At 42.3% G+C, this 16740-nt stretch overlaps 2 protein-coding genes across 2 annotated transcripts in view; both read right to left on the reverse strand.

Annotated features, from left to right (window-relative positions):
- The window catches only part of LOC135973540 (uncharacterized), a 904472-nt gene that overhangs the window by 190360 nt on the left and 697372 nt on the right, over positions 1-16740 (reverse strand). The window lies entirely within an intron of this gene.
- Positions 1-16740, reverse strand: part of COL4A5 (collagen type IV alpha 5 chain) — a 138138-nt gene that overhangs the window by 41220 nt on the left and 80178 nt on the right. The window contains exons 16-30 of the mRNA XM_024106783.3: positions 15215-15259; positions 15061-15114; positions 14764-14805; positions 13519-13642; positions 12336-12509; positions 10759-10842; positions 9933-10025; positions 8824-8894; positions 8410-8601; positions 7688-7856; positions 6909-7001; positions 6718-6822; positions 5956-6053; positions 4634-4784; positions 639-752 (exon numbers count right to left, since the gene is read on the reverse strand). Of these exons, the coding sequence (XP_023962551.2) occupies positions 639-752; positions 4634-4784; positions 5956-6053; positions 6718-6822; positions 6909-7001; positions 7688-7856; positions 8410-8601; positions 8824-8894; positions 9933-10025; positions 10759-10842; positions 12336-12509; positions 13519-13642; positions 14764-14805; positions 15061-15114; positions 15215-15259 (1609 nt within the window). The remainder of the gene's footprint in view (positions 1-638; positions 753-4633; positions 4785-5955; positions 6054-6717; positions 6823-6908; positions 7002-7687; positions 7857-8409; positions 8602-8823; positions 8895-9932; positions 10026-10758; positions 10843-12335; positions 12510-13518; positions 13643-14763; positions 14806-15060; positions 15115-15214; positions 15260-16740) is intronic.

Here is a 16740-nt window from a genome sequence, read left to right on the forward strand (position 1 = left end):
TCAATTTATTTCACTTAAGGGTCATGAAATAATTTCCAGTACATAGTCTGTGCACACTTGAGTAACAAAGACATTATTTTGGTTGGCAGAATAATGTAACCTTAAGGTCAATAAAAGTACCACATTTTCAATATTATGTTGGCTCTGAGAGAACTATTTCCTTTAACATTATGGGCCTGATCCTGTGAGGTGCAGAGCATCCTCAACAGCAACCATTGACTTCAATACCAATTGACAGCACACTGTATCTCCAGAATTGGGTATCACGTAATTTGTCTTTTTAAAGACAGCATAGCATTGAAGGCATATTATCTACCCTCTCAATAACCCAGAAGTGCTAGATTAACATGCCACTCCCCTCTGCCAAGGACAGGAGCTTCTTAGGCTGCATTAACGAACGTGATGGGCCAAATTTTTCCCAGTTGTCCATCACTGTGCAACCCCCAGTGCCTTCTGTGGGTTTGCATGGGACAGAATATAAAGGCAGAACTTGGCCCATGTTCTGTCCAAACTGAGAGCCATGAAGTCTCCGGCCCTCCTTTCCTATTTGTTGTTCACTGGCACTTTTGTACACACCCTGAGCTGGTGTGCCTAACATGTCAGCAATAACTCCAAAGTTATAATCACTCAACTCTTACCTGGTGGGCCCACAGGTCCTGGAGGGCCAGGTTGTCCCGGTGGACCTTGACCACCAATTCCTGGGAACCCTGGGGGTCCCACTAACCCAGGTGGTCCGCTTGGTCCAGGGTCACCTTAAAGGAAATTCTAATTTAGTTCAACAGTGAGGAATCTCAGGGTTTTCACATTCATTTTCAGAAGTCATCTATGAAGTGTCTACACATTGTTCACTGGAATTTGGTCCCTGCACACATGCAAGTGGAAGTTAGGTGTGCAAATACCCACTGTCCATGTAATTTCAGAGGCCACTTTTGAACGATGGTCCAAAGACTTGTTACTGTGCCATAGTACACTAGTCTATATACCTGTTCACAAATACCTTTGCTATACACCAAACCAGAGATATATTGCAATACAGTGCAGACAATTGCTAATGCCAGAAGTTCATAAATAATTAAAGTAGCTTACGTGAGAATAAAGTGAATCAAATTGGTAAATGTAACGTAAGAATGGCTGCCCTTGGTCATATCAATGGTCCATCTAGCTCAGTATCCTGTTTCTGACAGTGGCCAGTGACAGATGCTTCAGAGGAAATGAATAGAACAGGGCAATTTTGAGGGATCCATCCCGTCATCCGGTTCTAGCTTCTGTCAGTTGGAGGTTTAGGGACACCCAAAGCATGGGGTTGCATGCTTGATCATCTTGGCTAATAGCCAGTGATGGACTTATACTCCATGAACTTATCAAATTCTTTTTTGAACCCAGTTATACTTTTGGCCTTCACAACATCCCACGCCAACAAGTTCAAGGATTAATTGTGCACTGTATGAAGTACTTCCTTATGTTTGTTTTAAACCTGCTGCCTATTAATTTTGTTGGGTGACCCCTATTCTTGTGCTATGAGAAGCAGTAAATAACACTTCCCCATTCACTTTCTCCATAGCTTTCATGATTTTATAGACATCTATCATATTTGCTCTTCATTATCTCTTTTCTAAGCTCAACAGTGCCAGTCTTTTTAATCTCTCCTTGCACAGAAACTGTTCCATACCTCTAACCATTTTTATTGCCCTTCTCTGTACCTTTTCCAATTCTAATATATCTTTTTTGTGATGCACACAGCATTCAAGGTGTGGCCATACCATGGATTTATATAGTGACATCATGATATTTTCTGTCTTATTATCTATTCCTTTCCTAACGGTTACTAACATTGTTAGCTTTTTTTTTTTTTTTTTTTAACTGCCACTGCACATTGAGTGGATGTTTTCAAGTGCTTTGTAGGATAGGGTTAAATTTCAAAATGATCTGGACAAACTGGAGAAATGGTCTGAAGTAAACAGAATGAAATTCAACAAGGACAAATGGAAAGTACTCCACTTAGGAAGGAATAATCAGTTGCACACATACAAAATGGAAAATGACTGCTTAGGAAGGAGTACTGTGGAAAAGGATCTGGGGATCATAGTGGATCACAAGCTAACTACAAGTCAACAGTGTAATACTATTGGAAAAAAAAAGCAAGCATCATTCTGGGATCTATTAGCAGGAGTATTGTAAGCAAGACACAAGAAGTAATTCTTCCGCTCTACTCCACACTGATTAGGCCTCAACTAGGGTATTGTGTCCAATTCTGGGTGCCACATTTCAGGAAGGATGTGGATAAATTGGAGAAAGTCCAGAGAAGAGCAACAAAAATGATTAGAGGTCTAGAAAGCATGATCTATGAGGGAAGATTGAAAAAATTGGGTTTGTTTAGTCTGGAGAAGAGAAGACTAATGGGGGACATGATAATAGTTTTCAAGTACACAAAAAGTTGTTACAAGGAAGAGGGAGAAAAATTATTCTCCTTAACCTCTGAGGATAGGACAAGAAACAGTGGGCTTAAATTGCAGCAAGGGTTGTTTAGGTTGGACATTAGGAAAAACTTTCTGTCAGGGTGGTTAAGCACTGGAATAAATTGCCTAGGGAGGTTGTGGAATCTCCATCATTGGAGATTTTAAGAGCTGGTTAGACAAACACCTGTCAAGGATGGTGCAGAATAGATAATACTTAGTCCTGCAGGGGACTGGACTAGAGACCTCTTGAGGTCCCTTCCAGTACTCTGATTCTATGATGCCTCTACGATCTCTTTCTTGAGTGCTAACAGCTAATTTAGGCCCCATCATTTTATATGTATAATTGGGATTATTTTTCCAATATGCATTACTTTGCCCCATCAACAATAAATTTCATCTGTCATTTTCTTGCCCAGACACCTAGTTCTGTGAGATCTCTTTGCAACTCTTCACAGTGAGTGTTGGACTTATCTTAATTTTATATTTGTATGTAAATTTTGCCACCTCCTGTGTACCCCTTTATCCAGATCGTTTATTAATATGCTGAACAGCACAGATCCTTGAGAGACCCCACTATTTAACTCTCTCCATTGTGAAAACTGACCCTTTATTCCTATCCTTTGCTTCCTGTCTTTTAACCAGTTACAGATCCATGAGAGGACCCTCGCTTTTATCCTATGACTGCTTACTTTTCTTAAGAGTCTTTGGTGAGGGACTTTGTCAAAGGCTTTCTGAAAGGCCAAGCACACTACACCAACTGGATCACACTTGTCTACATGCTTGTTGATATACTCAAAGAATTCAAATAGATTGGAGAGACGTGATTTTCCCTTTACAAAAACCATGTTGACTCTTCCCCAGCAGATAATGTTTATCTATCTGTCTGATAATTCTGTTCTATACTATAGTTTCAGCCAAACTGTCTGATACTGAAGTTAGGCTTACCGGCCTGTAATTGCTGGGATCACCTCTGGAGCCTTTTTAAACAATAAGCATTACATTAGTTACCCTCCAGTCATCTGGCACACAAGCTGATTTAAGCGATAGGTTACACATCACAGTTAGTAGTTCTGCAATTTCCTTCAGAACTCTTGGAAGAATACCTCAGGTCCAGATGACTTATTACTGTTTATTTTATCAGTTTGTTCCAAAACTCCTTTACAGACACTTCAATCTGGGAGAGTGCCTCAGATTTGTCACCTAAAAAGAATTGCTTGGGTGTGGAGATGTCACCCATATCTTCTGCAGCGAAGACCAATGCAAAGAATTCATTTTGTTTCTCCTTGTCTTCTCTGAGTGCTCCTTTAGCACCTCGATTGTTCAGTGGCCCCACTGATTGTTTGGCTGGCTTCCTGCTTCTGATTACTTACATTTTTTTTGCTCTGTTAGTTTGTGTCTCCTTAGCAAGTTGCTCTTCAAATTCTTTCTTGACCTGCCTACTTATACTTTTACAGCTGACTTGCCAGAGTGTATGCTCCTTTCTATTTTCCTCACTGGGATTTGACTTCCAATTTTTAAAGGATGCATTTTTGCCACTAATCACCTCTTTTACTCTGCTGTTTAGCCATGTGGCATTTTTTGGTCCTCCTACTGTTTTTTTTTTTTTTTTTAAACTTTCGATATACATTTAGTTTGAGCCTCTATTATGGCATTTTGAAATAGCTCCACACCGTTTTCAGGCATTTCAACCCGTGACTGTTCCTTTTAATGTCCATTTAACTAGCTTCCTCATTTTTGTGTAGTTTCCCTTTTGACTTTAAATGCCTACTGTGGTAGGTAAACAAGTGGCTCCATTTAAGTATGGCATCCTCACCAGTTGGGATTTGTCTCTGTCAGCTAGAGACCAGATTTTCAAACATACAAAAATATGCATGCACTTCGGTCTGCCTGGGGACACAAACCTCAGTTTGCCATGTGCATTTAGACAGGCACAGTCCATATGCATACCAAGAGGCTTTGCACTTTGAAAAAACCAGCCCCAATGTAAGCAGTCTCAGGGCCAGATTTTTAAAGGTATTTAAGTGCCTAACTTCCACTGAAATAATTACAGTGGGAATTAGGCACCTAAATACTTTTAAAAATCTGGCCCTAAGTAACTGTCACACAATAACAGGCTGATTTTCAGTGATTAAGAATCATATAGCGTTCAACAGAAGATAATGGAGGGTTCTCTATACCTTTTGGCCCAGGAGTTCCATCTGAACCTGACCGCCCTGGCAAACCAGGGTTTCCTGGGAAGCCAGGATCACCTTTCAGTCCCTGAGCTCCTTTAAAACCCGGTGGCCCTGGTGGCCCAGGTGGTCCCGGGACACCAAATCCAGGGTCCCCCTATGATGTAAGGAAAAAAGAAATGGGTTTTGCAGGTTAGCTCTTTCTGATAACGTTTAAAGTAGCAAAGGGGAAAAACATTCCCCCCTCCCCTCCGGCCCCCCAAAAGCCATGAGGTTAAAAAAAAAAAAAAGCCTCCCAAAATATTTACAGCCACACAGCTCAGGCAAATCATTCTGGGAAAGATTAGGCAACATTAGTCACCTGACAGAAAAGGGGGATTTCTGATATTACAGCAAAATCCATGTCACTCATCTAGTAACAGAACATACTCCTGGAGGGTTACACTCCAATCCTCCAACACCATACAAACACGACCAGCCTCTGGGGGGAGTGCGCAATAAGGAGGGAAGGGCCACCTGGCATGGACGGTGTGGAGGGCCAGTTCACATCACACCTAGAGGCTACAGGAACGGCTCTAGTACTGCAGCTATAAAGTGTCCAGGAAGGGAAAGGATAAAACGGGGCACCCCTCAGGAAACATGGCCTGAATCATACCCGAAGTTCTTTTCTTAGGGTCACGGGAACCTTCTTGTACAAGCCCTTGGTTGGGAGTGTAGCCACCCTGACTGCAGTCTCATGAAACAAATCTATTAAGCTTTGTTGGCCCCTAGCTGCTAGAGTAACTGGTAGCAGAACACCATTTGCTGTGCTCATGAAGGACCATTTTTGTTGATTAGCTAGTGTCTTCACTCAAATTTGGAAGAGCCTTAAGGGATTAAATGAAAGTATCTCCCTACTTTTCAGCTGCATCCATTCCAGGGGTAGAGACAAATGCTGGTGGGTAGGAAGAAGGGACACGTTTTCAGTAAAGTTGACCATTCCATTCCCACCCCATCACCAGTTTAAGGTGGACAGCTACACAGAGCATCCTATCCGAGCCTGCCCTATGACGTTCAACTCTGGTCCTACACATCAGGAGACTCTGCACTGTAGGTGTTACAGCAGACTCTGCAAGGCAATGCAGCTGGACACACAGCACTGGGGACAGCAGCTACTGACTAAAAAAAGATAAATGACTTGATAGGTCCTTTGACTTGAGAGAGGTGAGGGCTGCTTACAGATGCAGACCCCTCCCAACCAAAGAAGAGACTTTACAATGGCACAGTTGAAGAGACAAACTTCAATCTTAAACCACAGCCCATTAGCAGAGAGATTGATATTTTCAGACCTTTTGTCCTGGGAAACCAGATTGTCCTGGTGGCCCTTCGAACCCTGGTCGTCCAGGGGCTCCTGGTGCTCCTGGGGGGCCAGCCATTCCAGGGAAACCTACAACCCAACAAGGACGTTAGGATAAGAACTGACGTAAGGCAACAAGCAAGTGTCAGTACATTTCAGGAAGATTTGGCAGCCATTGTGTAAGTGTTCTTTTAAAAGAGGCCTTTTAGATCTGGTTGGCTCAAAATGCACTATTGCACCAAAGCACCCCAGTTCAGTTTAGACAGCTATGTGCATAATGCATTGTATATCAATCTGGACCTCTACATCACTGTCCTAGGATACCTCTCAAATCACCCCTTCTTATGAAGGATGTTCCTCATTTTAAGTATTCTCATTGTGGCAGCAAATTATTTACATCAGAAACATGGAATCAGGCGACTGTGGAGATTATGTTATTTATGCTATATACTGCTTGAACTGTCTTCTTCTGCAATGTCTAAAATCTCTTCTGTTTGGTTTTAACCCCAAGGATGGTTGAAAAGCCTAAGCTTCCACAAAAGTGCAAGAGAACAGACATGAAGGACCACAGCTAAATTGAGGTTTTCCAGTGCTTTTAACAGTGGCATACAACATAGGTAGGCATTTTTAAAGACTTTGGAGCTTTAAGAATGCAACTACCCGCACAAGCTAAGAAAAAAAGATTAAACCTGAAAAATGACACTGCCCAAAGCCAGTATAATTCACTCCTCCAAAGATGTGGTAGCAAGTATACCTTTTAGGCCTGGTGGGCCTGGAAGTCCAATGCCAGGTATACCTGGATCACCCTTAGGACCTGAGATGCCTGGCAAGCCAGGCTGACCTGGCAGACCAGGATCACCTGCAGAAGAAAATCATTTTTAATTAGCAAAAGCTAGTCAGGGTGAAAACTCAGAGGGTTACCTGGAAGTCTAGTTATGCTCTTACCTGGAAGTCCTACTTCACCATTTCTTCCTGGAGGTCCAGGGGAGCCTGGAACTCCTGGTTCTGTAATAGTTTCGCCAGGTTCACCTTTCGGACCTAAGAGTGGATAGGATACAGACACATCATTCTACAGTGTACAGATTCTATACATAAGGAGAGAGATCCTTAGTCATCTACACATAGATGGGGTAGATTCAACACTGTTACTCCAATTTTACACTGTTGCAATAGCACTGAAATCAGTGAATCAGGTCCAATCTAAATACAAGTGTGGTTTTTCTGACCTTATACCAAAAGTTAAACACTCACGTTCTCTTGAAGACTTTTCTCTTTCAGACCTCACCTTACTGAGCCCCACTGTGCCCCATTTCACAGGCTCAGAAGCATTTCTTGCCATATGTGAATTATAAATTGTTCTTCAAAGAAGTCATGAAGTCTGACATTTCTAAGCACCCTGCTGGTGATCATCATCTTAATAAAAAGTTACATCATTTACCACAGCATGGGGTTTAGCAGGGTGCATTTAGACTGCAGAGGTAGTTCCAGTTTTACAGCAAGTTGGTTTACAGTCTTTGGACTTCAGTACTGTTGAAGAGAGGGCAATTTGTGACAACCTCGTGGCTACTGGCAGGGAAGCTCACAAATGCCAGGATTAATTACTGCTTTCAGGTACAATTTTAAAAGCCTTCATGCTTGTCCCTGCCCAATGATCTGAAAACTGTGCTGAGCCAAATGGGTACAACTTGCTGTTATTGCTCAGTAACATATGAAAATACACCCACCTGGAACTCCTGGGGGACCTGGACGACCCGATACACCTTGAATGCCTTTTTCACCTTGAGGACCTTGTGGGCCAAAACCAGGAGGTCCCATAGGTCCTCTGTCTCCAGGAAGACCTGGCACTCCTGGATCACCCGGAGGTCCCATTCCTCCTTTGAAAGCAACACCACCCTGAACAGGAGGGTGGGGGAGAAGAGCAATCATTTGCTTTAGAACAGATTTAAGAGTTTAGTTTTAAAGCTAGTGAAACGATTATTTTTGTTTAGAATTTCTGTGTTAATTATTATTCCTCCCAACCCAGGCTGGTAGCTGTCTGGCATGTTATCATCATGCTGGAGACCAGGTTCGACTCTTGGTCCTTGTATCTTGCTACCCCAGTTGCAGGTTAATGAAGTGCCATGTGGGAAGGACAGTGAGCATTGGCACTGTATATTGTTCAACTGCAGTCCCGCTACTCATTTAGAAAGAGGGACTGACAGATAAGCAATGGCGACCCATTCTGCCACCCTCATGCAGCACAAAGCAGAGCCTGAAAGGGAAAGGGCAAAAATAGAATAACTGTCAGGGCTGAGGATGGGCAGCTTTTATACCAGACAGATTATTTCATTAAGCCAAACTTACGCTTAGGGGAAAGTGGATTTTCACATCCCCTTCTCTGTACTTTTCTGAATGCATTCACAACATTCCTAAGACCTTGTTCATCCATGTATAAAACCCAACTTACAGGTTCCCCCTTGGGTCCAGGAAGACCTGGCAGTCCTTCTCGTCCAGGAGAGCCATCTATGCCAGGAAGACCAGGAGATCCTGGGAAACCAGTGTCCCCTTTGTCACCTTTCAGTCCTGGGAAAGCTAGGCTGTCTCCGGGGTCCCCTTTAGAACCAGGAAACCCAGGGGCACCTGGAGGTCCTGGAAATCCCTAAGGAAAGAAAAGTAAGCATTTTAGATTTTTCCTCTATCTCCTTGCTGAATGCTGCAATTTTATGACAATAGGTTCATAGTAATTAGAGATGGAAAAGGACTGTTGAATAGGAATTTTTCCCTGTGCAAATGAAAGGACATGTAGTTAATAGTAAATTGATATTATGCTTAAGATAAATTAGATTCAATTCCCCCCATGAAACATACTAACAACACTTACTGGTGGCCCGACCAGCCCGGTTAAGCCAGTTAGCCCTTTTTCACCTTTCGGTCCCGGGAAACCAGGAGACCCTGATTAAATAAAAGAATGCAAGATTTAGCCATTGGGAATATCTGGCACTTACTTTGACGTACATACTTGCCAACGCTGAGGCAGCAGGAGAAATCTCTTAGAGCAGGCAAGATTTAGACAGGGGTAAAATTTTCAAAGCTTCCAATGTGACTCAGGCTCCTAAATCCAATTTTCAAAATATTTAGCACTTAAATGCCTGCGTCTCATTGAAAGTCAATGGGACCCAGACTCTTAAGTGCCAAAGTCACCCGGGCACTTTTGAAAACGTTACCTTAGACCTTACATTATTTTGAAGTCACCACAATTTTGTGAAATGATGATGAGATCCTTATCCCACCACCAACTACTCTAATATTGAGGATGGCTCTACAATACATCAGTGTAGTCTAGTAGATAAAGCCATAGATATTACTCACTCAAAAACTGCTGTATAGATTACCTGTCCTATTAAAACCCGCTGGGCCAAATTAATCCCTAGCATATGTAATTGTGGCTCCACTGATGTCATTGAAATTGCAAAGGCTAACTTAAACCAAGACCAAATTCAGCCCACTGTTTTGGACAGCTTGATCTTAGGTGTAACTAGAAGTTCTTTGTAACTAGAAGTTTATGTCAATGATGTTAAAAGAGCTCACCCCTCCAGTAATCTCTGAACTGGTTCTTTGTCTCTTGAAACAGGAAGGAGTTGAAATTCATTTCCCTTCCAGGTAACTGGGTAGCAGATAATACCCTTTTAAGTAAGCACAGTGCTTGTGAGCCTCACTGACTAGTAGAAAATATCAAGCAGGAGCATCTGTACCGTTTTAAAAATCTGATTCTTAAGGGTCAGATTTTCAAAAATAGGTGGACTTTCACATATACTCAACTTGTGTATAGTGAACTCACGTGTGCCCTTGCATACCATCACTTGGGCACACACGGTAATGTGTACATACACATTGGAGTTAGGCTTTGTGTCTGAGTTTGCACAAAAACGTACACACACCTGTGGGCCATAAAATGAAGAACAAAATGCAGCCAGCTGTTTTTTGTTTTACCTGGGCTACCTGGAGGTCCGGGTGGTCCCCTGTCCCCAGGAGGCCCAGAAATGCCAGTTCCTATACAATTAAAGCACGTCTCTCCCTTATCACCTAGAAAGAGTCACATTATAAAAGCAGATATGAGCATTTAGTTCTGGAAAACACAGAGCATCCAACATAATAGTACTGTCATTATATTCACCATATATTATATCATTGCATATGATAATTATAATTGTATATAATTATATGATATCTTAATAGATTAGCAGAAGGCTTCTCATAGACATCACCTTTAGCCTCCTTGATTTTTAGGAACCAAAGTAGCATTTAGATCTACTATCACCCGAAAAAGGACTCCAGGTAGAGCGCATGGTACAGAGCAGATGTATCTGATGGAATTTGTTTAGCAAAAATGCAAAACAACACAAAACAAAAACCAAAATCCTTTCAGTGTTCAAAAATCCAAATGTGGAACTTTTTCCAGGTATTAGCTCCTTTAGGGGGCAAATCTTTCAATACTAGGAGCTGGGATTTCAAAAGACATTAAATGCCAGCGTCAAGAGTTATAATTATGAAGATTCCAAGAAGGAAAAAACAACCAACATGGGAAATGTTTAGTAAAATACAACTGACATGAAAACATTCTAATCATACTCTCTTAAAAAAAGCCTACAAGGTTTTTTAGAGGTTTAACAGTTTTATTGATGTACACCAGGCTTTTCTATGATGCTCATCACTGTATTATCTGAGCATTTCCTACGTATTCATGAATTTATTCTCTTTGACGTGGGAGATGCTTTAAACGGCAAGAAAGAGACAAAGCATAGTTATGACACTGCACCTTTCTGGCCTTGCTCCCCCATAAAACCTTTTTCTCCTGGAAGTCCTGGAAAACCCGGGGGTCCTCGCTGACACACTCTGTCACCTAAAGGTGAAAGAGTTAAGAGAGAGAGAGTTAGCTCTACTATCAGTCAAACGGAGACAGGAAACACTAAACAGAGATTGGGGAAGCTCATTTTATTACACCAGACACTGGTAACATGGGGCTGGGGCTTCTACATTGCACAGCACAACAATGCAAGCCATAAAACACAAGAAAATAAACAGTTACATCTACACCCCAATCAATATTCCCCTTCCATTTCTCATCCCCACCCTGAGCAACTGATATGCAGCCATAACTCTATTCATAAATGTGCCCATATATGCAGCGGCACCCATGGGGAAGAACTCTCATGATATGAAAAAGCCTCAGTGTAGATACATGAGGCTCCTCCCTGACTCCCCCTGGCACATCCATGCTAGCCCCTCCCTCCCAACGTCTTCCCAAAGTCCCACTCAACCCCGCATTCCCCCTCCAAGCCTGCTCACTCTGCCTGGCCCTTCACATCCCTCATTGAGCACAGACCACCAGAGCCTGCCTCCAGACTCTCTGTTGCTCAGCTTATCTCCCTGCCTTCGACCTGAGAGGCAGGCTGGCAAAGTTAGAATACGAAGTAGCATATGGACCTGAGCCATTCCATGGAGTTATTCTAAATATGGGGAATAACAATGTATTTAATTAAAATACCTCCAAGTAGCCTATGCCCAAGACGTTATGTGGGGCATGTGTGTGTAGGGGAGGGGAGTTGGAGTTCATGGGGGATTTTGGCTGCTTAGTTAGAGGACCCAAAGAAACATGAAGAAAATGGAGCAAAATTTAATATAGAGAGCACTTTTAAAAATGTTTCCTTTTCAAGTTATGAACTGTTTTACCGAAATAAAACAGAAATTTTAATTGTCCTCTAACAAGTTATTAGGCCAAATGTGGAGACTAAACTCAATCTCTAAAGAATGACAGAGAGGGACTTAATCCTTATTTAAGTGCAAATCCCAACACATCCTTAACTACTTTGTTATTTAGAACAAGTGGGATTTGTTAGCATGAGTTGGAAGCAGCAATATTCTGCACCTCTGGGACCAGATCATTGGCCCTCCTCTATTAACACTGTGCAACTGGAGTAGTGCAAACTGACCTTAAAGTTGCCCAATATGGGGGAATCCTGGGCTGTAATAAAGCTTGTATAGTCTGCTTTACACAAAGGGATACGTCAGGGCTGGCGGGAGCCAGGAAAAGGCATGGCAAGGCCATACCGAAACATAAGATGGTAATTCCTAGCTAGCAAGGGGACCCTTCCAGACAGCATAAAGTTAGGGCAGTCCTGTTGGTGCTCTAACTTGCATCAGGAGCTGGGAAGGAAGCATAAAGGTGACATGAAATCACCTTTGTCTCTCCATTACTGGAGCTGAATAGTGTTCCTGGAGCAGGGGGACAAAATAAACCTACATCATAGATATTTAGTCTCTTTTCCTTGTTGTTGAGTAACTATCTATCTGTCAAGTGTTTCAAGGCTGAAGGTCAATGAAGATATCACTTACTAGGAGGGATAGTTGTTCCGGGAGGTCCAGGGGCACCTGGCGGTCCAGGTGGCCCTGGCCGTCCATCAAGTCCAGGCTGTCCAGGTATGGAAACTCCGGGTAGACCCTGAATACCCTTCTGTCCTCGCTCCCCAGGCAAACCAGGTGGACCAGGTGGGCCTATACCTGTAATCCCTAAAATGGAAAAAAAGTTAATTCTTCAGTATCCTGGTTTAAATCATGGACTTTTGTAAAGGTGAAATGAAAGCTGGCTAGGTTGCTGCTACTACCATAGGCAGCATCCTCTCTCTAAATCTTCATGTGTGTGACCATGGCATAGGAGTTATATTATGGGGTAAGTGTTTTCAACAGGCCTCCTTAAGGAGAGCCAAATTACAGGCATACCCATTTGTCTATGCAAAGCAGGTAACTGCACATCCTGATGTACACGTGTCTGCACAAGTGTGGAATTTGGGGCAGGCAAATATTACATTTGCAGAGACTTTTGGTTGAAAACTTGACCCCGAGACTTAACATGAGTAAACAATTTAGGTAAGGAAGAAATCGTAACAGGACTAGTGAAAGGAAAAACGGGGGGGGGGGAGAAATGTGTATGTATTTGTCATAACTTTAGAGTTACCTAATGTTCTCCTTCTCTGTACAGCTTTCTAATAGACATGGCTAGCAAGCTCCTTCGACCCCTTTCTAGACGTAATCCATCATCAACTCCACCTTTAAGCACTTGGCCAGTCTGTATTTAAACCTATATTTAACAGTCAGCCTCAACAGTTTTGACACAAACTCTGCTCCATACAAATAGAACTCTGATAATATATATTACATGCAAGCAATGAAGGGCTACACTACCCTTAAATTACTACTCCAGCACTCTTAACTGGTGATTCATTGACAGCCCTGAAGACTAGCATCCTCTATTCACCACAGAACAGCAAAAGCATGGACCATGATTGTTCAAGAGTCCTCATGCCTCAACCCTCAGCTGGAGGACCATCTCCAGGGCTCAGAGGTAGCTCTTAATAGTTTTGCCTTCACTGGTCATTCAGTCCATCTGTCAACCAGGGTATCAATTGTGATGGTGATTACTGCTACACTGCCACCACCCCACTAGGCAGTGAACTAAAATCATGAAGCTAACTAACTCTCCAGATAGCAAAATACACAAGCAATACACCTCAACTCTTACCTGGAGGCCCTGACAAGCCAGGAGGCCCTGTCAAGCCAGGATATCCACGCTCGCCTTTGGGTCCTGGAAATCCTGGAAGTCCTTTGCTCCCTTTTGGTCCCACTTCTGCACCATTTCCTGTGATCTGTTATATCAACAAGCCAAGAAAAAGTCACTAGAAAGGTGAAGAGAGGTGTGTGAGTGTGTAGCAAAGCCACAAGAGCCAGCTCACGACATTTCAAACCAATGGCACGATCCTTCTAATGCAATTGAGATCCCAAATAAAACTCTGCTAAAAGAAAGTCCCCTGTTCCAGCAGAGTGCACTATTACTGTGAGGCTGTGCTACATTCCCACATGGTTTGCTAAAAAATACTAGAGCACACTTCATTCTTGTGGTTTGAGAGCCAAATGTTGTCAGAGTGAGAGCAAGAAAGGTTTCCACAGCCAAGCCTCAGGGCACAGCCCCTTCCCAAAAACACGGAGAGAAGAAAACCTAAAATACCCCTCCCCTCCAAACTACAGAATCTTCACCCCAGGCATTGTAAAACCTTTTGCTTTCATCTAACATAATTTATTCAACTGCAGTTTCAACGATGGTGCAAATCCGTAGCAATGCCACATATGTCAATGGAGATACTCTGGATTTGCATCAGTGTAACAGGGCAGAATTTGACCCTATTCTTTGTTTCAGGGGGACTGCTTGTGGAATAAGATACTACTCTCTGAAGTCAGGCTGAATCCGACCCTGTGTGAACTCCTGATGACGTCATTAGAATTTCTAGGTTGCAGGATTATATGAATATGGATTATTATATGAATAATAGCATGGGAATATTTATATTTTCATGGTGCTGCTCACTGTGGGGATGATTAGAGCAGGTTGGAAAAAAATTTCATTGAAAAAAGCCACTTTCCATCGGAAAAACATTTTGACTGAAAATTTTTGACCAGCTCTACTGATCATGATCTTAATTTATGCTGGTTTTATTGCATTGTCTTCAGTGGATTTGCCCCTGATTTACACTGGTGTAAGTGAGATCCAAATCTGGTCTTGTATTTATAACTGAAAGACCTTGGAACCCAAGATCACACATCCTAACGGAAGGGAGCAGTGGGTTGTGGTGACTAACGCCTGGTGCTACCTGCTGGATCTCTCAGGCAGTAGCATTAACTGGAGACACTAATGCCTGGAAGAAATAAGGAGACAAAATGGCACACCGCCAACCAAATAGAAGAAAAACAGAAGAATGCAAAAGCAACTTACAACTCCAGGAGGACCAGGCAGACCACGTTCACCTTTCATACCCTGCCAATGATATATTTACAGATTATTGAATGACATATTTGTGAACATGAGAGCTAAAAAATTAGTTTTCAAAAAAGTGTCTTATGTTCTTATGTGTCAGGAAACAAGTGATTGCAAAGATTCTGTTGCAGGTTAACAGATAAGGCAAGGCAATGCAATTTCTATTCAGTAGGTGCTGGGCATTGGTGTGCAAGCTTCAGTGACAGGCAGGCTTCCACTCTATTCTAGCAGTAAAGACAAATAACCCACACTCACCTTTTCACCATCTCTTCCTGGAACACCATTTAAACCAGGGTCGCCAGGTAAACCCTTCAAGGAAAGGGAAAAAAAATCCTCCAAATATTCGCTACAAATATCTCAAGAGCATTACAAAGAATCTGCTTAGGTGAGAAATGTATAAGATACTCACATCCCTACCGGGCTGGCCAGGATCTCCATCTTTGCCAGGTTTCCCCTTCAAAACACAAACGTGCATTGAAAAATAAAAAGTGTTAGTGGCAAAGAGCTGTTGCCAGGAATTGCATGATTTGTTTTCCTTTGTAGTAGATAAATGAAGCAAACTCTCTCTAGAATGCAACCCCTATGATAAATCTCACAATGAAGAGAGATGTAATCAGCTGGCATTAATTAAAATGAGGAGCCACATAGAAAACCAGGGTAACAAAAGCTTGATAAACAGAAATCCTAAGTATTATCAGAATGCAGCATAAAATGACCTCAAACTTAACAAATGCTGATTTCCCCCGTACTGAATGTTTTCCTGGATATAGATTTAAGGCTTAAATTGTGATTCTATTCTGAAAAGTGACTTGTACCATTTTTACTGTTAGCACTGCAATAACACCACATATTGGGGACAGTGAGTTGGATTCTACTGCAGCTCAGTCATCAACAGCACTGTTGACTAGGTTTGGTCAGAGCCAAAATTCGCCCTTAGTCACACCCAAACAACCCCCCAGCAGACAACAGGGGCCACACAGGTGTAACTAGGACACAGGTTGGTTTGCAGAATTTTTATCACTAGTGACAATGCTCAATCTGGAAAAAAAACAGTGCTTTGAGATCCCAGGCTGACTTTCAGAGGCTGGCAATTACAAAATCATCTCAGTACTTGTAAAAGAGCCCATTTGATACAGAAATTGAGCCACATGAAATAAAGATGGAACCTCACATGCTGCTGTAGAGTCACACCTCATAGCAGAACTGAATTTTGAGCCCCCAGTAAACATAAATGTCCCAAATCAGAGGGGAAAAATATACTGTGGGTAAAAGTTAGGGTGAAAGAAAACTCAAGCATTTGTACCCTTTCTGATCTATGCAGATTTGTGTGCCCCCCGCAATTAATATCTCACAGTGAAGCAACTTGGGAAAGCATGCAAAATATAATGGGAGTTTTGGCCTTATATTCGTCCCTCTCTATCCCATGCCCAAAAAACAAATCAAAACAAACCCCCTCCTTAGTGAAGCCTAGGACTCTAGAATGCTGAATTAATAAATGGACTTTTTGTACAGTCTTTTTTTAAACCAGGGGCTGGGAAATGGGGAAATCTATCATAAAAGCATTTTATCTCACCTGGTTAACCTCTGTGAAACCTATGGGTCTGATATTCAGAGGGGCTCACTGTCCTCAATTGAAGTTGTGGGCGCAGGAATAATACAAGGAAACTAACTTCCAATAGAGAATTTATGAACTGATGGCAGCTTGTCTTTACTTCATCTCCTCAGTCCACCTACTGGACCCCTGCTGATCTTACTTCACCCCACTGACCTGTGATACCCAAGCCAATCCAAACTCAAGAAAGGTGTAAAGTTGGCTCTGAATCCATGATTCAAGTGACCTATTGCCATCCGTACAAGGTATGCAGTTACCCTGTGTTTCCTCTCACAAGACTGCATATACACAGCAACAACTCCTCCAGAGACAGGAGATTATAT

The sequence above is a fragment of the Chrysemys picta genome, chromosome 9 (assembly GCF_011386835.1).
Source record: "Chrysemys picta bellii isolate R12L10 chromosome 9, ASM1138683v2, whole genome shotgun sequence".
NCBI lineage: Eukaryota > Metazoa > Chordata > Testudines > Emydidae > Chrysemys > Chrysemys picta.